This window comes from Platichthys flesus, chromosome 11 (assembly GCF_949316205.1).
Source record: "Platichthys flesus chromosome 11, fPlaFle2.1, whole genome shotgun sequence".
Classification (NCBI taxonomy): domain Eukaryota; kingdom Metazoa; phylum Chordata; class Actinopteri; order Pleuronectiformes; family Pleuronectidae; genus Platichthys; species Platichthys flesus.
This window is the reverse complement of record NC_084955.1, coordinates 15,091,782-15,112,274: the sequence shown is the minus strand read 5'-3', so window position 1 is coordinate 15,112,274 and position 20,493 is coordinate 15,091,782. Positions and strand designations below refer to the sequence as shown.

General features: G+C 49.2%; 1 protein-coding gene across 4 annotated transcripts in view; it reads right to left on the bottom strand.

Annotated features, from left to right (window-relative positions):
- Positions 1-1,343: 1,343 nt before the first annotated feature.
- Positions 1,344-20,493, bottom strand: part of kirrel3l (kirre like nephrin family adhesion molecule 3, like) — a 31,710-nt gene continuing 12,560 nt past the window's right edge. The window contains exons 2-15 of one of the 4 annotated variants that reach the window (XM_062398619.1): positions 12,367-12,522; positions 11,587-11,736; positions 9,420-9,577; positions 7,686-7,836; positions 7,448-7,553; positions 6,967-7,115; positions 6,712-6,839; positions 5,395-5,521; positions 5,160-5,260; positions 4,232-4,430; positions 3,298-3,417; positions 3,055-3,164; positions 2,832-2,942; positions 1,344-2,721 (exon numbers count right to left, since the gene is read on the bottom strand). In XM_062398619.1, coding sequence (XP_062254603.1) covers positions 2,230-2,721; positions 2,832-2,942; positions 3,055-3,164; positions 3,298-3,417; positions 4,232-4,430; positions 5,160-5,260; positions 5,395-5,521; positions 6,712-6,839; positions 6,967-7,115; positions 7,448-7,553; positions 7,686-7,836; positions 9,420-9,577; positions 11,587-11,736; positions 12,367-12,522 — 2,258 coding nt within the window. In that variant the 3' untranslated portion in view covers positions 1,344-2,229. The remainder of the gene's footprint in view (positions 2,722-2,831; positions 2,943-3,054; positions 3,165-3,297; positions 3,418-4,231; positions 4,431-5,159; positions 5,261-5,394; positions 5,522-6,711; positions 6,840-6,966; positions 7,116-7,447; positions 7,554-7,685; positions 7,837-9,419; positions 9,578-11,586; positions 11,737-12,366; positions 12,523-20,493) is intronic. The other 3 variants (XM_062398621.1, XM_062398620.1, XM_062398622.1) reach the window with 3 other exon arrangements.

Below are 20,493 nucleotides of genomic sequence, written 5' to 3'. Positions count from 1 at the left end.
CCTGAACAATGTGTCTTTGACGGGCTCTCGTTTTGTCTTGACTTGTGCATGTTAAACGTTTTGTCTTGTGAGACCTTGTCCCTTCTCGCAGTGGAATTGTAATGAGCATGTAGCTCTCCTCCCCGTCGTGAACAGCCGCTCTACCTGGGGAACAGAGGTGACAAGACAAACTCATATTGTCAGATAATACCTGCCTTTGTTACAGCTCTATCCTATTACCCTACAAGATGGGCACGTCGCGTCAGGAGGGGGATACACATACAGTGGGGGGTTCCGCGTTCTCATCTGTCTTCATTAAAAGCAGCGTAACCACTGGGGGAATAGGAAAATCAACATAGACAGTGCCGCTAATTTATGTATTCATCATTGTTGCTACATGGGAAGCTTTGTTTGTCGCTGGTCCTCGTGCCCAACGAGGCTGATCAACTCTCAGGATTCACACCAGCCAGTTCTTTATCGGAAATGGTTTTATTTAAATATAAATATGTGTACAAAGGTACAAGCGACGATAGCTCCTTTTTAGCAAATAAAATTCTGAATACATTATTAAAAAGAATAAACAAACAAATGGCAATTAGTCGTGTTCCAAGACAAAGCATAGTAACTGCATTCAATGATTGATGAACAACTCGGAGAAGAAAATCCATGGTGCCAAATAAATCAACCAAGATAAGGACATGTATATAAAGATACTTTACAATAGAGCAGCTTACACGCTGTACATTAAGGCTTATATAAAATATAAAAATAAAGACAAGCGATGATGTTTGCCTCTTCACTCTGAAGTAGACACTTGCTCTCTCATCAGGCTGCCTGGTAACAGCTTTGTGGACAAATGGCAGTACAGGCATTCATACTGAAACATCCAGGAAGTGGAATGCAACTGGGCCAGGTGCACAAACCAATGTGTCAAACATGAAATGGACATGAATATTAACGCTGAAGATTTTCACTAGACACATCATTTGCATGCAACAGAGAGAAAGTATGGGCTCGGCCATTTGTACAGATACTTCATGTTTCAGGGTAGTACTGTTTCTTGTAAACATCTTGAGACAATTTGATTGAGTTGTAAAACCTATGAGAGTGTGTGGTAAACACCAGGACCGCCTTACACGTCTCCCCCCCCCCCCCCCCACCCTCGATCTGAGCCTGCCGAAGGCGCTGCTTTTACTTTCAAGCTTATTTTAAGTTCAAGATTGCCGCCCTTTTCAAAACCACAGTTTTTGATTGTTCTGGTAAAAGCCGACTCATCATTTTACAATCGCAAAATACAGCAGACGACAGTATCCGGAGTCGGAGAGCAGTTTTCTGCCCCCACCCCGTTTCCCCCCCCCCCCCTGTACAGTTATCACCATCTTTGGGTTTTCATGGCCTAACCTTGTCCATCTCGGTACAACACACAGTTAACATACAGTCCTTCATGAGAACGAAGGCTAAAGTACACATTCTCATCACATCTCCTTCTTCTATCCACCGGTAAGCAACACGGCTTATCATCGGAGGAAGCTCCAGGAATACAGCTCGGCCCGACGTATTCCACCGATGATTGGACTCTTCTTACGTACAGTGGCTGTAGCACATGTTGGTCAGTAGAGCTAGCCTGTTGTGCAGAATAGTTTATGTCGGTCTCCTTGTACAGCTCAGGCTTTTGTCGATGATCGAGACACAAATGTGCTTAGAACTCCTATCGCATGCCAACAAAACACTGAATGAGAGACAAAAATAGCTTGTTTGCGTCTCTGTTTTCTTCAAATATGTCAGAGGGTCATATCTTCGCACAAAGTAAACTCTGGAATGCAGGGAACCTGCTCCCCCTGTCGTTTTGGCCCACCCATATTCATTTGATTTATTTTCTAGTTGGCCCTCGCACTGACTGAATATCTCCACAGGTTTGAGTTGTCACACAGATAACCTGTGGAGGTATCCCACTGGAATCAGAGGTTTGACTGGAACACCACAATCTGCTGAATTCTCCAGCTCAGCCACTCTACAGTTTGCATGAGTGTAGATCCTGCCATCAGTCCCAGCAGGTCGGTTATCCCATCACCCAAATCACACAACTGCCTCCAAAAGTACTGTCCAAACGGGTCCTCCAAGGGACCATCCAGTGAAAGAAAGTCTCTGTTCATGTTAGTCCTGCCACACACATACACGATGTGGAGGTGACAGTAGTTATCTAATCGCTGCTCCTGTAATCGTCTTTTCTTCATTTCTCTTGTTTGTCCTTCAGACATGAGTCTGCATGCGCTGTGAGGGCCGGCCGTAGTCGGACTGCTGGGAGGACACTTGTGACGAGGCGTAAGAGAAGCGAGACGAGCTGGACACCTTGCTGGCCTGATCTGATTGGTCATACGCATCCACCTTCTCGTAGGACGCAGGTTTAACGTAGCTGGTGAAGGCGCGACCATAGGTGGCAGGTAAGTAGGCGGAGCCGCTGTACTGCGGGTCGGTGGGGTAGACGCTGGTCCCCTGCGCAGGCTGCTGCTGGGCCGCCTGCTGCTGCTCATACGAGGTCCTGCCCGCGGTGGTGGTCGCGTACCGGTGGGAGAAGTCGTAGACTCGAGGCTGTATGCCGTGCTGACCGTACATGGGGCTGGGGGAGGGCAGCTGCGACGGGGTGTAGACTGGGCGGGTGTTGGGCACGAACTCGGAGAAGCCACTGCCGCGGATGTTAGGGTCTTCATGGCCGCGGACATTGTAGTAGCCGTTGGTGGGGTCCTGTGAGGGTGACGGGGAGAATAATGCATTACTGTAACATGTATGATGACAATAATGCATGGTTGCTGTTCTGAGAGCGTTTCCTCAGGTGAGTGCTGTGAGTTTTTTACCTTGATGTCCGATCGTTCGTCCTCCTCCTCCTCCAGAAGGTCACTGTGTTCTGTTCGCGACGTCCCGGGAGACTCGCTGCTGTTTGGAGCCTGAGGGAAGACCAAGCATTTCTGAAGATTTACTAGGACGAACAAGACCTCACTTGGACAATCAGAAATCAAAATGAGCATTATATCACAGTGTTCCTGGGATATACAGAGGAAGTGGACAAATGAAATTTACCATCGGCTCTTTGACGTCCTCCTCGTCATCGTTGCCGCGTGTGGCGTTGTGATCGCTGTGAACGATCTGAACTCTGATGTCGCTCTTGGAAAGACGGGTACATCTTTTACCTGCGGGGATTGAGAAGTGTTAAAAAAAAAATATGTCTCAAAACCGATGTTAAAAATGATCCAAATAGCCGAAACATGGTGAATTCTGGTTTGATTGGAAGGATTGGCGAAGGAGTCTCTCGCCCATACTGACCGTTGAGCTCACCTTTGCCTGTGTGCCGGCAGCAGAGCGAGACCAGGGTGATGACGCAGATGAGCAGGACACAGCCTCCACCCACTGCTCCACCGACTATGATCAACATGGGCATGGCTTCTGTAACATGGACAGTAATAGAGGGGCGGGGGGGGGAAAGATAGTTGTCGGGGGAAAAGAGAGAAGGGACGAAACGAGAGATAGAGTCAGCATCAAGAGCAAACAGATCAGAGCAAAAGAAAGAAAGAGATCCATTCGTTTGTTTTGCCAATCCCCAGAATCCTCGGCGCCTGTTTCCATTCCTCCACAGTGAGCCCTGACCCGCTCACAGCCAGCGTATGCTCACGCGGCCGATCCGACGTCCCGCAGCCGGGGCCATTGTCTCTAATCTCTCCGGAGGAAGGGTAACCAGGCCTGACATGCGATGAAGCAACAGACAGTAATCTAATTAGAGATTCCAGGAGATACCGCGGCCCATATCTCCGGAGACCCCACTCTGCTGCGTTGATGCAAATTACTGGCGAGGACCTTGTTTTTTGGTGTCTGCTGCAACAAAGGCTTCCACTGGCGTCAGTGTGGTAGTACTACTGCCTCATTCTAAGCTCACTACAAGGGGCTGCAGCCTGAAACGCTGAGCTCGGCTCTTTGACACTGACAGAGGACATGAGTCCAACCACAAACACATGTGGCTTCCTCTAATTGACTTTTGTCCCCCAATCAATATCTATGTTATGGGGCAAACATATTAATTAAAGGAACCATCTGCTGATTAAATCACATCGATTGAGGGGAGTATAATTAAGATAAGCACGAGGCACGAGCTTTCACCGAGTCTGCCCCCCCCCCCCCCCCCACCACCGCCTCTGATTGAGCGAATCCCTCTAACTTCTGCACAGGGGACATGATGGGCCTTGACACTTGAGTCGGTGCGTACCTTGTTCCTTCAGGGTGACCAGGGCGGTGCCGGTGCCGAAGCGGTTCCAAGCGGTGCAGTTGTAGCGCAGCTGGAAGTCCTGCGCCAGGATCTCGGACAGCACCAGAGAGGACAGGACGCCGTGGTCGCTGGTGACCGTCTGCACCGAGAAACGACCGGAGGAACCGGAGGACAGGTCCATGTCTCCAAAGGTCCACACCTGCGGAGAGGAGCAAGGGGACGGACAACCGGGGAGTAAGTCACTTTTCGGTGAAGGATTCCTCGCCTGTGAGCAAAGCAGGGTCCGGCCCGGCTGTTTCTCCTCAGATCCCTGCCCGTGGCCGACTGAACACCGGTGTCTCCCTCTGTTCTGCTTTCTCTCTGCCGACCTCTGCCGTGCTCCGTGGCTCACAGAGCTCACAGGCTCATGTTTAAGCTGCCTCCCACGTCTGCCCTGCAGGTGAGGCCTAAGGAGGGTTAGGTAGCTGCACTGTGAAATAAGGCTGCTCTGTGCCGTCTGTAGCGCGCGGGGGGGGGGGGGGGGGGGGCAGCGGGGCACCTGTCTCTCACTCCTCCTCACACCCTCATTATCCTCCCTCAGCCCAGCGTACGCTGAGCAGGGCAGCGGGGTCAGCCGAGTGATGCCTCTCGGGCCGCTAATTGAATGTGGTTTGGCTGAAACCCGCAGGAAGCCGGCCCTCCTACAGCTCCCCCCCCCCCCGCCCTCCAAACTCTACAATCTCTCCAGTCAACGTCTGTGCAATTACAGTGTGTGTGAATGCAATTTGTGAGCGTGTGAGGTGGAGATGAGGCCGGTGCAGAGGTGTGAAGGTGGGGTCAGGGGTAAAAGGCTCCACCGCGTGCTTGCCTCTCATGTGGGCGTGGCTAGAATGGAACATGGGAGTGAGAGGGAATGACGCACACAACACAAATAAGCAGCTTCGCTTACGATCTTTTCCGGCGGGGGGCTGCTCTCCACCCGGCACTCCAGCTTGCCCTTGGAGTGCTTCACAGCGTGCTGCGTGGCGTCCGCTGAGATGATAGGCGGACCTGCAAGCCCAGTCGAAGAGAGAAGAGAGATAAATACAAAAAAAAAAAAAAGAGAGATTTTAAAAATTGAACGCTGCTTATTCAGCCGATCCCTCCGAACATCGGGAGCGAGGAGCAGGACACCAGCCTCTCACCGTTCACTGTCAAAGTGACGTCTCTTTCCGCGACTCCGATCCGGGGTACGATGGCCTTGCAGGTGTAGGTTCCAGCGTCTTCCTGGGTGACGGCCTTCAGTTGCAAGGTGTTACTGTTACTCAGCACCTAGTGAGACATCCGGAGAGGAGAGAGAGAAATGTGTTACAGAGAGCGAGAGAGAGAGAGAGAGAGAGAGAGAGAGAGAGGAGCGAGGCGCTGGGGGAGAGGAGGCGGACAAAAGGCGACCGGGGACCTCTGTCAGCGGCACGGCTCACTGCAGAGGCGGGCTGTTGACCGTTGTAACGAATGCTGGCGGTTTTGAGTTTAATTCCATTGTGAAGAGCTTTAATCACAACATTAAGCACTCCGGCCGCCGCTGAGTGGCCGTGCTGCCGGGGAGACGCTTGTAATTAAACAGTGGGGACGGAGCGCACCTCGGTGTGAGTGGGCGCTCGCCTCTGGAGCCGCCACGCTCGCTCGCTGCTTAGCTCATTGATCCCGTCATTCCATCAAGCTGTGATTAATCCATTTACCCCCACTCTCCGGCCCCACCCCCCCACCACCACCGTGCCCCCGCCACCTCTCACCAATTTTTTTTATTTCAACACACTTACAGAGTAACCCAATTAATCCATTACTGGTGGCTGTGTGAGGAACAGTGGCAGTGGGTGGATTAGAACAATGTCTGCGCCTTTCCCTCCGAGGGGCCGAGAGCGTTCACTCTTTGAGATGACAGCGTCGCTTACACCACCCCGCAGCATTCTCTACCGGGGGGGGGGGGGGGTTCTCCTGCTACACCTCGGAAATTATATTAGTTGCCAGGAGAGACGCTCCTATGGGATGTCATCACTGATGGTGTGTACACTAAAGGACTTTCACCAGGATGAAATAAATTGAAGGTGGAAATGTCCCATTTGTTCCACCTGCGAAATTGACTTTGAGGAAATGGGTACTCCGAAACAGTCGGGTTACTTTTAGTGTCAAAAAAGTCGTTGTTGTAATGTCGGTTGGTCCGAGCCACACCTCGGCACACTTGTTGACTGGTTGATTGATCGATTGATTGACTTAAGAGTTATGACAGCGTGTCACAATGCTGAATGAATCTGTCAGTGGACGGACAGTTTCCTGCCAGAGGCTTCGGGCCGTAGGGAACGTGGTGAGAGGAGTTGTTGAAGATTCATCCTCAAAAAAGAATGTGTGGGGGAAACGTGTGAGGGCTTCATGCCTCCAGGCCATGTGTGAGTGTGTCTCTCTGGAGGGATGGTGTTGAAGCGTCACCACCAAGAGGAGGTGTTGCCGAGTGTTTGTTGCCTTACCACGCTGGAGCCCTGCTTGGTCCACGCCAGGGTCAGAGGAGGGTTTCCAGTCCACGCGCACGTAAAAGATGCATCCATCCCCATGTCCACTGTCATTGGCTTTGGCTCCGACATCAGTCTGGGGCCGACTGGGATAAAGCAACAGAGAGACAATCAATGAGAGGCTGCTTTAACAAAAACATTTACCTCCAGAAAAATCTCAAAATCCTCCGTCTGGCCACAGTGTCCACATTGTTCGCCTCAAGTTAAACTCACATTGGACATCGACCAGGGTGCTGACGTTGGTGCTGCCCACCGAGTTGGACACCTCACAGGAGACGGGGTCTGTGAAGTAAGAGTAGTCCACCGTCACCTCCAGGCTGTCCCCGTTCGCCTCCGAGATGGGAACTCCTCCTTTGGACCATCTGGGACGGATGAATAATCACATTTTACAGTCACATTAGTTCGGGGGAGGTACTTAGCCCGGCGTGTCAGCGGAGCTATTAGTTGATTAATGGCCGCTGCCAATCACAATCAAACGCTGCCAATCAAGCAGCCCATTTAGCTCGGTGTAGTCACGTATCTGCTTAACACGTTGCTCGGTGTCTTCTCCACTTAGACGGCGTGCTTGCAGCCAATCACGTCTCGGAACAGTTAACCAATTGTGCGGTGACGTTTTAGACGTGGATATGTGCTGGCTCTGCACGCAGGTTTGTAATCAGAGTAAAATATGTAGATTAAAGAAAAGGATGGATACCTGTAGCCGGTGATTTCCGGATTGGCCGAAGCGGAGCAGATGAAGAGGACCTTGGCTCCCTCGGTCACGGTCTGGGGCTGGACGGACAGCGTCACAGAGGGGGGGTCTGTGCACAGGACAACACTCCATTTAGTGACATGTGTGTGTGACTGGTTTGGATTTTTTTTGAATGTGCAAATAGCATGCGCCCTGCTGCAGGTCTGTGACGGGCATGTTCCTAAGCAAGCTGGACACTCACGCTGGACGTTGATGGTGATGGAGGTCTGTCGCCCAGCGGGAGCAGCTGCGTTCAGAACCCTGCAGGTGTAGGTGCGGCCCGAGTCGCTGTCCTCCGGGATGATTGGAAGCATACTGACAGCCGTCTCCCTCTTCCCATCCTCCATCTTGGTCTGCAGAGTCGGGGGCAACAATGTTAGATGATGTTTGCTTCACGTCCCAGCTACAGCTTACACACTACATTTGCAAAAGAGACTCCAGTACAGTGGGGGGGGGAGTGCTTAAAATCAGCTCAGTGTCACAAAAAGTAAGCCACTTTCCATTTGTGACCGGGCAACTTAGGAATATCCCTGTGACACGGCGGGTCTTATATTTTTTCATGTGTGAGCCATTTAAATTGCCATCCTGTTCTCTGGCATGGCAGTTAAATCATACATTTTATGATGCAGCGGGGGATATTGTGCTGTTCCCACATTTCTGAGAGTGTTCCCTGTCAGCGCTCCTTATTTGTCATCATCTTTTAAATCTATTTACTGCTCACAGAAATCAATACGCCTAAGTGAGGAAAGGTGTAGATTCTGAGGATATGGCTCACTGCTCTCTCACTTTCTTCCTTTCTTCCTCACACACACACACACACACACACACACACACACACACAGGGAAAGAACCCTGTGATGGCGAAGGAGCCTGTGTGTCTTTTGTTTTTTTTTGTGGGGGTGGGGGGGGGGGGTTGGTGGTGACAGTGAAGAAGAAGTGTCACACGTCTTTGAGAAGGAGCAAGGACGAGCCGAGCCTTTTCCCTGGACAGTCGAATCAATGGAGCAGGCCTTCCACTTCCTCAGCCAGACACACAAAAAGTGTGTTCATGCTCAAATCACATCACTCCCTGTCACCAGCCCTCACTCGGCCAAAGCTTCCTCTGCCCACGGTCTCACTCCTTGAGGTTAGCAATTCTTTTTTTTTCACAAAACGATCTGGCCAATCAACTCCACACTCATTCATCTCCTTTCCTTTCCTTTCCTTTCCTCTCCTCTCCTTTCCTTTCCTTTCCTCTCCTCTCCTCTCCTCTCCTCTCCTCTCCTCTCCTCTCCTCTCCTCTCCTCTCCTCTCCTCTCCTCCCCCCTTCTCACTGCAGCCCGTCGCCTCCTTAAATTTGGCGTTTAGCGTCCTTGAGCGTGGTCAGGGAGCATGAAAGATGTGACACTTTCCCAGCCGTGGCTGGCTTACGCTCCGGCTCATCCCGATTGTGTTTCTGCATTGTTGTGGGTGATTTCTTCTCTGCAGAAACTCTACTGTATGAAACACTCATGCCTGTCTGAGCTTTAGCATGCTCCAGTTATGCCCTAGTGTCGCGGCATTAGCGAGCAAGGAGGGGGCTTGGGGGGGGGCGGGGGTTAGCGTGTGAGGGGGGTGAGGCAGAGGAGGAGGGGTAGCAAGCTGGGGGGAGGGAGCTGGGGGGGGGCGTCAGGCGTGAGCGAGAATGGGAGGGGGACTGCAGGGGACGAGGGAACAAATCTTGCGAGAGAAGGGTTGGTGATGGGTGGAAAAAAAAACCCGGAGACCTCGGAAGAAGGATGAGAAAATAAAAGACGAGTGAAAGAAAGGGAGAGGGGGCATTACACCCTGAGAGAAAACCTTTCTGTTTTGAACAGCTCTGCACTTCTGTTGCAGAGCTGTTACTCTTTGCAGTATGGCGTGGGTGTTACAGATTGAATTAACGACGCCAAACGGCAAAGATCTGTTCTCACTGTACCTTGGAGTAAATCGCAGTGTCCATAACCTCCCCGTCTCTGTACCAGGTGATCTCCGCGGCCGGTTTGGCCCCCGAGGCTCTGCAGGTGAGGTTGTATGGCGTGTAGGCTTTAAGACGCACAACGGGGCCGCCCTCCACCACGGGGTCTGAAGGAGGAACTGTAAAGCAGAACAAACACAACCCTCAGAACAAGGACAAAAACAAAACACCAGGCCGGCACAGAGCCACAGAGATGTCACACTGATTGTCAGCATGTGTTGCTCTTAGTTCAGCATCAATAAGACGTAACAACAAAAGAGACACACAATATCATCTCATGACCAAGGGCCTGTTTTAACAAGGTGGAGTTAGAGGCAGGGGGGGAAAAAAACAGAAACCAAAACACACTCAACCTTATTTATTGCCTTTCCTGGGACTCGCATTATTACTCTGTTTGCTCTTACTGTTGCAGAGTGATGTTTCAACTGAATTGCTTATTTGTTCATTTATTTGCATGGTTTTGCACGCACCACTGGCAAGCCAAGCGTGCCACCCCTGATGAAGGCGTCTATCTCCCCAACCAATAAGAGAAGGCATAAACATGGGGTTTGTGCTGGCCTTTCTCGCTCCCTCCACCGAACCAATTTCACTGTGTGTATCTGAATTGTCAGAGGTCCTTCCGCTGCCGCGGCACGGACACTAATGGAATCCGAGTGCTAGGTGATTTTAATTTCCATGCCGATTCCCCTGACTGCACTCCCGCCGTTGACTCCTTTGACTGTGCAGGATTGCTTTGGTCTCATCTGGCCACAATGATTTACACACACACACACACACACACAACGGCATGTGCACACATAAAGAAATCACAGAAAAAAGAAAAAGCCACATCTCTCTTTAACATTCCTTATGTCCAAACATAAATTGCAGGTTCCTGAGTTACCTGATTAAATTTGTTCTAAAGTTGATTTATCTTTATGAAAATGCTCCATCAAATGCAGATAATGGGTCCAAACCACCAGTCCTTCCGAGTGCACATCATGTAGCAGTGACAGTTTGATCAACTCTCTCTGCAGCCTCCACACAAACATGCGTGTGGCTGTGTGTGGGCATGTGATGGCCGCTCTGCTTTGTGCTGCTCTGTGCGGATCTGACAGTTACGAGGCGGAGAGGCGAGCTGACGGACGAGGCCGAGCTGTCGGAATCAAATCGTTTGGTTGAAATGTTTGCCACGTTCGGCTCGTGAGCTCGAAGTGCTCTTTCCTTTTCAGGGCGCCCTGTGTGCAGCGCTCTTCACCCTGCCGCCATGAGACACGCAGAATACACACCTTGGCAGCAAGATACCGAAGATTGTACAGCAGCCTCTGTGGGGAAAGCGCTGCACTGAGTTGAGCACCATGCCTGCCCTTGTTCCCTATGAGCCCCCCCCCCCCCCTCAGTCCGTGTACTTGTGGGTGAATATACAGTATGGACAAATGACAGGACTAATTAATGGAGTGATATTCCTCCGCGTGCCACCAGATGCCAGCAGTGCTTTGGCGATTCCAATTCCCCCAAGACCTGCCCCCCTCCCCCCTGCTCCTTCTCCTCACCAACCCCCCCCCCCCCCCCTGAACGTCTGTGTAAAGAAGTAGATCACTCACATCACGTTAATGTAAAAAGCGCCTTGCGGTTGACAAATGTTGTGGCTCACTGTAAAATGTGCTAACTGTGCAGACCCTGACTTCCAAGCGACTACGCAACGCACTTGTGAATGCAGCAATCACATTACCCAAGACGACGTCCACAGCCTTGATTATCGCTTCTGAGAGCAGAGGGGTTTCCTTTTTTTTTTAAATTCTGGTTGGATCTCACGGCTGAGCTTTGCTTGGTTTGAATTATGCTTGCAGGACATGATTTCTTAAGCAGGAAACTAGATTTACAACGGTGCTATCTTTGAGGGACGATAAGAAATGACTCTATGAATTGCAAATCACTCGGAGGTACGTTTCAATGAATTTTTTATTTGTCAACGTTAAGTTGTGTTTTGAAGGATTGTCTTTTTGTGAGTCGAACATTTGAACGTTTGTCTACACACTCCTCTAGCTTGTGATGAAGACACTCCCCCGATTGTTCCCCGGCGCTGCCAGCCTGCAGGCCTTGGCACGAGGGCTGGCGCCGAGGATCATGTATGAGCCGTGTATCTTACCTAGTACAGTGAGCTTGGCACGGTGGGAGCGCAGTCCTGCCTGTGTAGCCTGACACTCGTACACCGCGTCATCCGCCAACTCTGCCGAATCGATCAGCAAGCTGTGCTCGCCTGATAGCGGGTCGCCCATTAAGGAATAGCGCGTCCAGCCTGCGTGAAGCCAGAACAGAGAACAGAGTCAGAGATTAACAAACAACCAGCAACAAACGCATCATGAAAAGGACTATAAAATGAACGGGCTTGTGTCTCGAACAAGGACAGGAAACCGTGGCGCTGCTCTTTAAGAACCAGATGAAAGCGAGCGGCACCTCACTGCGCCGGGCATTGAGCCGGGGGGCTAGCGGAGCCGCGTGGGGGTGGGAATGCAACACGTGAGAGGGCTGCTGTACGAGGAGTCTGTCCTTAAAGCACAGACACAATAAAGATGGGGGTGGCTGAGGTCGAGAGGGAAGCTGCTCTACCTTCTCTCGACTCTACCACACATTTAAATGTCAGCGTGTGACAAAAGCCAATTGATTATCCACCTTCCGACAAGACCCTTAAAATGCTAAACAACAAATTAAAGTTTGGTGTGTGCAGCAGTAGCCGGCCTGTCTGCAGTACATTGTTCTCTCACCATTCATTTGTGTAAAACCTCAGCGGTTGACAGAGAGAGACTCGGTCTCTAATGAGACCTGGCATTGATCGCGGTAAGACAGACAGAGACAGAGAGAGACCAATAAACACACAGAAAGCAGTGGAGAAAAGAGGGAGATGGAAATAAGAGGTCGGTGATCATACCTGGAAGGTCTCTTTCTCCTCCCAGTGCAAGGCCATCTTTGGTCCACTGTACCATTCCCCGGTAACCCACGATCACACAAGGCAGAGTCACAGACTGACCGGACACAACCACCTGGTCCTGGGGCTGCTGGGAGAAGTAGGCTGCTTGGGTGGCTGCTGGGAGAGAGAGAGAGAGAAGAGAGGAAAGAAACACGGTGTGAATATGGCATCTCTTTGAATTCATATTTTTCATTATGGTAGATGGACAATTTATACTGAAGGCAGCACCCTGCTAATGGCATTTCAGACAGTGTAATGGCAGCAGGTTTCTGCAGTGCCAGCAGAGATGAAGCACGAGGAAAACTTGCACTGTAAGTGGTGTGAAAAAAAAAAAACAGGACGACTGCAGGAGAGCAGACTCCTGTGAACCGGTCTGCTCACTCTACTGTTCTCATGGTGCTCGCTGAGAGAGTTGACAAAGCTGACGTCTGAAAATATAATTTTTTTTCCCCCTAGAAATGTAGCTTCTAAGAGGAAGAGTCAGCTGCACCTCATAACTTATTTAACTCTTTCCCAAAGACCATATGGTTATACGCTCGCTGACATGAAGCAAACACACTTCTGGGGAGGGAAAATCTGCCGTTACTTCAGCGTGCTGTTTGTAAAAATAGATGTTAAACAATCAAAACTCCATTAAAGCTCCCGGGGGACCTATCCGTTTAGAGACTGCTGAAAGTCAGTGAAGACACCTGCCACTGTCTCGCTGCAGTGTTTAAGCACGGCCTCACGGTCTCACCGGATTGGCTGGCCTGCCTTCACAGGCACACAGAAACAGCGTGAATACGAGTCCACGGCTCCAACTGTTTCGTGGCACTATGCTAAAGATTGAGTATTACATACCCTACTGGTAGGGGATGATGGCAACACTCCAGAGGTAACTAATCCTCTGGAGAGGGTGGGAGGAGAGGGGGAGAGGGGCAGTTGGTTAGTTATCTAAGTGGGGTGTCTGTGTGAGTCTGGAAAAAGGACTTAGAAAAAAACCTTCCCTCATTCTCCTTCTCTCCTTCTTTGTTGCTCAGTGGAGAAAGGATGGGAAGGGGGACAGAGAAAGATAAAGAGGGTTCTATTCAGGCAGTGCTAAGCCCCCCCCCTCCCGAACTGCTTCTCTTGGTGGGAGCGCTTAAACAGACAGGGTTGCCCCCCCCTCCCCTCCCGGCAAAGAAAGCTGCTGAAAGGAGGGCAACATACGGCGGCCAGAGACGCGCTATTGTCCTCTTGTCCCTCTCTTTTAATAGGCCTCTTCATTTCCAATCAATCCTGCTAAATGCAAGTTTAATAGCTTTTCAATAGCAGCTTTTCCCCCCCAGAGGGTAGCTGGGATTTTCTCTCTCTCTCACACCCCCTTTTCTCTTTCCACGGCTCTTCCCCCTCTTACTCGCTCCATTCTCTCGAATTTGTTTTCAAAGGGGGGCTTCCGAGGCTTGTTGGCAGTGTTTATTCCGCACTCAATTATCCACTTCATCTCGGGCTGCACCATGGACTGAACCTTGCCCCCCTCCCAAGCCCCCCCACCACCCCTCTCAGCCCGCTGCCTCTGTCACCCGACAGCACAATTACAGCCGCCAAACCGTGAGCTCATCAGGAACGCGAGCTCTCCGCGACGCAGGCCGCTGTGGCTGCTGACAACTGCCTCCAAAATCCATTTTTCACATGTAGCCATAAGAGCTGTTAGTAGACAGCTGGACCGAAAAAAGGGATCAGGGAACAATGCGTTTTAGCCCGTCGATGATGTCTCCCCGTGCACCATTTTTTATTTTTTTTCAATGAGTTTGAAAAGATTATTGAGCCGTGGGTGCAGGTAGACTGTATGTGTGTCAAACACTGTGGATCAAAAGGGGCCAATTTGAGAGCGTCAATGAGAAATGAAACGTCTTCTGGCTCAGGCTATTAGGCGTTTAGCGGAGGCTGGCATTTTTCTCGTCATACCTTCAAAAACCATTTTTTTTTTAAGTCCCCAGCATTCTGCCATTTACGAGCCATTGAGCATTTTGATCGGCCTCCCCTCCGCACAGCGAGGTAGGGATTTTCCTCTTTGTACGTGCAACAGTACAAACATTGATTGCAATTAAGTATCTTGCCCAGAGTGTCTAAATGTTTACAATGGGTAATAATTCACTGCATTGGTGGATTGTTTAGAAGGATTACATGCAGTGAATTGTTTTTCTTTACCCCTCCCACGTACAATTTCTCATGCTCACATATGGCAATTAACACTATGCACACACACACATATGCAGCCGTATAAATATAGAGTACAGAGTATGCACTAGAGCGAATGTCTTCACACCGTATGAGTGATTCATTGCTCTCCAGAATCCCTTATTGAAAATGCTCAGCAGAACATCTCGACTGGCTAATGACTCATGCCAGATTCCTTTAATTCCTCCTTGCCGAATTAGACAATTCTTTGACGGTGTATTAGCAGCTTAATTACATGAATACATTTTTGAACAGGAGAGAGGGAGGAACAGAACCAGACAAAGAAACAGTGGAGGAGAGGCCGTCAGAAGAAGGAGTCGAGCTGTGGGTGTGAAGAGGCTTGTTCCTGATGTGCTTTAGTGTCATCGAGACTGGTGCACATACACAAACACACCCCACAGCTCTCCGTGTTCCGGGAAGACTCGAATTGAGGAGCCGGATTGTTGGCTGCTTCTGAATCATGTTCGGAAAAAAGCAAGATTTGAATCCCCTTTGAAATCCCAACGTTTCTACAGTGGATGTGCTTTTTATTTGGCGCGTTGGCGTAAATGTTAAGCAGGTAAATGTGTACAATGTGAATTAGTTCTTCCACGTGTGTTGAGCTTAACGCTGCTTTAAAAGCAGTTGAAATTTCAGTCCCTGTCACAGAAATACAACATTTACTCTGTTTTTTACCTTGTGTGTGTGTGTGTGTGTGTGTATGTGTGTGTGCGCTTTTCCATCCCCCAGTAACAAGGTCAAAACACATTTGGCCTGATACATTTTAATCCGGATTTCTCAAAATGGAATATCATTTCACGCCGCTGGATGCACATGGGGCTAAGTTTATGTGTGTGTGCATTTCTGCCTGACTGTGTGTGAGCCGAGTGTGTGTGTTTGCCTATCTGAAAAGGTGCTATGTGTGTCAGTGTGTGTGTGTGTGTGTGAATGTGTGAATGACGGTGGGGCAGTGTTAATAGGGAAAGCAACTTGTCAGGCACTGGAGGGCACATTTAGCAGTTACTTTGACACAGTGACTTTGCTGTTTTCAGTCACATGGTCGGAGTTAAGTGCAAAACAGCCTCACAGACTTGGACACAACCTGTTAAAGAGCTTTGTGTTGACCCTGGCACGGCCTGCACTCGCTCCGCTTCATCTGAACTGATAAGAGATACATTCACATCAGGAAGGATCAGGAAGAGATGGACAGATGTCAGCAATGATCCGTCCACCGCCGGGCATCTGCCTTGATAGAATTAGATTGAATCAGTCACTCTGTGTGTGTGTGTGTGTGTGTGTGTGTGTGTGTGTGTGTGTGTGTGTGTGTGTGTTGGTGTGCACTGAAAATGTGCATGGGTAAGTGCTGGCCATGACGCTAAAGACTGGGAAAGATAATGGCACAACAGATGACCTTTAGATAAAATGTGGCACTAACATATACAGTACAGTGCATTTACCACCAAGTCACCGCAGTCATAATCTGTTACGGCATTTTAGTAATCTCACAGACACACATACACACACACACACACACACACACACACAAACACACACAAGCACACTAAACCCATTCCACTTGATTCCAGGCTATAAGTCAATTTAACGCAGCATTCAAAAAGTCAGGTCCTTCAAATAAAACATAAAATAACATCAGACCCTCTTGTTTGTAACAGCTCAGGCGATGCACTCTGTCCATTTCACCGTGCTTTCACAATGACACTCAGCTGCATATGTTCATTTACTCTTAAGAGGCTCCAAGCTGCGTTCGCAGAGTCTCTATTTTAGTCCTGATTTTATTCCATGTCCTCATTCCCATCCGGTGCAAAGAGTGCAACATCCAGTCCTGTGGGCTCTATAAATATAAGTGCTCTCAACTTGACTGGACAATTTGCTCCCTGCAGTAATAATTCAAAATGTTAAAAAATAGCGCCCAATATCTACTTGCATTCTTGCCCCGGAGGTGGAGGCAACATTCGGAGCCTGGCTGGTGTGAGTATTCCACAATAAGAGCCAGAGAGGAGAAAACGAGGAGGAGAAACAGACGAAGAAAAAAAAAACAGGGCAATTGGCAAAAAAGTGTCAAGCTTGGAATAAACAACCCTTTTCCCCAAATGTCATCCATTGTGCCATGTCTAGATAAGGCTTCTAAATCGGGCTGGAAAATGCAAGCTCCATTTCTCTCTGTATGGAATTATTATCCCTTTGTTTTGAGTCAGGCTCTTTTGTCTTCCTCTTCCTGCGTGTGTGCTTGTGTATGCATGCACACAGACAGTATTGCTGAGGTAGCTGAACCGAAGATTATGTCCCAAAGGGCACCCTGCACCCATCTCATGTTTGATTTGGCTACTGAGCTCATTAACATGAGTCCTACAGAACTTCTGAGGGCTTGAAGGGGGGGCTAACAGCAGATACCACCCACCAACTTGTGGCACCCAACACATGCACAACATGTGGGAGCGGCACGTCGGTGTTTTTCTTCGACTTGGATCGCTGCAAGCTTCAGTTTGTGCCCGTGCAGATGGCCTCCGCTTTCTTACCTCCATGCGGCCGGGACTCTTTTCAATCCCTTCCCTACCGCGTTGCATTCCAGCTGCCCTCCCTCCCTCCCTCCAACTCTCACTATCTTTTCTCCCATTCTGCGTTTTTGTGCCCAAATTGCAGTCTAACAGCTTTTTAAGAGCTGTTTTGCTGGAGTTTAATCCTCCTAGCCTCCCCTTTCAGCCTTTATTCCATTGTGGAAAATCTTGGCTCAGACCTAGACCCTTTTTAGCGAGTGAACCCGCTCATCCACCCGGCCCCCCTTGCTGCACTGATGATACCCCCACCCAGGGCATTCTCTTAAATTCCTGCATGCCTCTGCAATCCAGCCCCATCCTCTCATTCCTCTGTTAGGCACTCGTATGTCTACAGTCAGTGAGCCATGATCCTTGAAATCAATGCCTAGCAGGGACCCTTTGAGAGATATATAAGGTGTTACTAATTGTTGATTTGCTTTCTCCATGGCCCTTTCTGCCATCACTCTGCTTTTTTTCCAGACTCCATGTCAGCTGTCATCTCTTGCCAGCCTCTCTCCCGTGCACTTTCTCTGCGCAACTCTTCCTCTCCTCTTTCCTGTATCCCGTGTCCCCTTCTCTCGCTCTCTGCATCCCCGGTGCGAAAATCAAAGGGGTTTGTGTCAGCTTGTCAACACAACACTCAAGAAAGCGGGGCAGGGGGAACAACAGGGTAAAAAAAAAAGAGCTGCTGCTGCACGTTCGAAAGACTGAGGTAAAGTAAAAATGGAAAAAGTGGGCTCCTGTCAGCCTCCAATTGAAAAAAGGAGCCGGCCTGAGAGGGGGACTGATGGAACGCTGTAATCAGTCTGTCTCCGCGGCTGTCACCACCGGGTTTCTCTCTGCTGGAATAGGGCACTACACACATCAGGGCCGCAGCGAGGCTGATCGCATGGGCAAGCAGCGGCAGAGTTCCTCCCTGGGTACCTGCTACAACAGATGCAGTGGATAGAGTAGTAGAGTGGTATGCATACAGGGAGAGGAAGAAGGGAAGGAGAAAAGAGGGAGGGGGGGCAAGAGTGCTGATGTGACATAGTCAGTGTGTGTGAGTGTGTGTGCGAATGGTTTGCGCACTCCCTGTGCTGCAGTGCCCGACAATGTGCCATAAATACACTCGTTCTTGCACTGTCTTCTCGCCACTCGCCGCTCGCAGACGCACGCTCACTGTCACACACGCGCTCCCATATCTTTAGGGTTTCCAGTGGGCAGAGGCATCTCTCCGAGTATAATTCTAGCACAGCTTTTAAAGCAGCCCCCCCCCCCCCACTCTGAAGCCAGGAGCCAGAGAGCTGAGAGCTGACTCCCGGGTAGACAGATAGCAAGTGACTGGCTGGCTGGCTGGCTGGCAGGAGGACAGGAAATAAAAACGCCAATAAAAAGAGGGGAGAAAAGAGGAGGGAGCCAGTGGTGGCGGTATGAAATTGTCTGTACACATCAGCCAGCAGTGTTGACAAGATGGTGATTGAGCTAGTCTTGTCATTCCGTTCCTGCTTACCCCCTGGTGTTTTAACTGCAAGACAGCTGCTTGTTGGATCTGTGTCACTGTTCCAGCCCTTTTCTGTCTACACACCCCCCCACCCCCTACACACACTACTTTTTTTTCCCTTTGCCTCTCTATGTCGCAATTTCACTCTCCGGCTCCCTCCTCCTCTATCAGCAGTGTTTGGATGGAAGGGCTTTCAGTATAATTTACTGTGCTTTTAAATCATTAACTTCTTGTGCCGTTTGCAAAAGCCCTGGTTTAGTGTGTGCGTAAGAGTTGACATGGTGGATAGAACAGCAACAGTGTGCATCATGTGACCGAGATGGAACTCAAAGATGGGACAGGATTAAAAAAATAAGAGGAAATCTTTTTTCCCTGATGTAGACACATAAGTAAGCTTAACATATAAATATATATATAAATAACAGATTAAAAATCCACAAAACCATCACAACATAATGGTAAAATTGCCTCCATCTCTTGCTTTTTCTAAAAGGCAGCGGAAATGAAAACAAAGGAATCCTCTTCATAGATTCTGTACTGGGACTCTGGGCCGAATGCCCTGGGGTGTCAATTAATTTAGTCTAGGGATTTGCGGCCTACTCTTCCTAATTGAGCCCAGTGGAGACCCCCTTGGCTCTTCATGATAGGAAGTAGTGCGTTTCATAATTAATACTTTTTTCCTTTATTATTATTTTTTTAATGAGGGTGGTAATGTTGTAAATGTATGCATCTCATTAGAGTGAAAGGGCCATATACGCTATTGTTCACTTGTGCTGGGTTCGCTGCTGGTGAGATGAATAAGAGCGAGACGCACTCAGAGGCAGCAATGGCACACCGAAGTCAAAGCTGTGCTTTTGTGTGTGTTTGAATATAAAACACAGCCAGCTCAATGAGTGTCTCATTAGAGTTGCTTAATATGTGTGCTTTTTAAAGCTTAGAGGTTAATGCCCGACTTGCCTCAATTTCACTGGAGCTCCCTTTAATTTGATGCATAATTCTTTTTTGTCAGCAGCTGACAAGAGCCTCTTCAGAGAAAGTGGCTGAGCTGTGTTGTGAACTCTGCATCCAAGAGGAACACAAAGGCACACAAACACTTCTAATTAAACCTGTTTAAAATGTTTCTCCTCACGTTGCTTCTCCACATTACCGGAGACGTCTCTGAACTGTCCTATCATCCCATCTCTCTGTCCAGGGAACATAACTCCTGGCGATTAAACAAATTACCTCCACTCCCAGGAGAGCCATAGATCCTGTGAAAACAATAAGTGTGTGATTCACAACGCTGCCACCTCTCTGCTCGTGCAAACGGCCTTCAAATTGCCATTTATTAATCAATGTCTGTGGTTAGTCTGTGACCAGAATCTCTGCTTCCATTCATCGGGAGCTGGAGAAAAGACAACTATTAATTTAACATCAAATGTCACAGTGTCTATAAGTTCAAAGATTCACTTACATTTTCTGATGACTAAGAGCTAGCAGAGCACAAGAAAGAGCTGGAAAAAAATGTTACCTGCCAACCCTCGATACATCCGGCTTTGTGCTGAGAAAAAGAGGGAAGGGGAAAACTAATTTCCTGAAACTTCAATTCTTAAGCGTTGATTAGTAAAGGAGCATAATTAGTGAAATGTGAAGTCAGGGTTTTTGTTCAGATTGCGCTGCTTCCTCTAGAAAAATCAGGCCATGATTAATGAATAAATGATTAATGAGCGAACTAATTAATCAATTAATTATTAAGCAAGCACTCTGAACAAGAAAACGGGTAGCATGATGGTGAACAGTGGATATAAGGGATGGTTAGGGTGTGTGTTCGAGAAAAAAGGATTTAGGATAATCTGCCTTGTTTGTTCTGTCAGTTTGTTTTGTCTTCCGTTT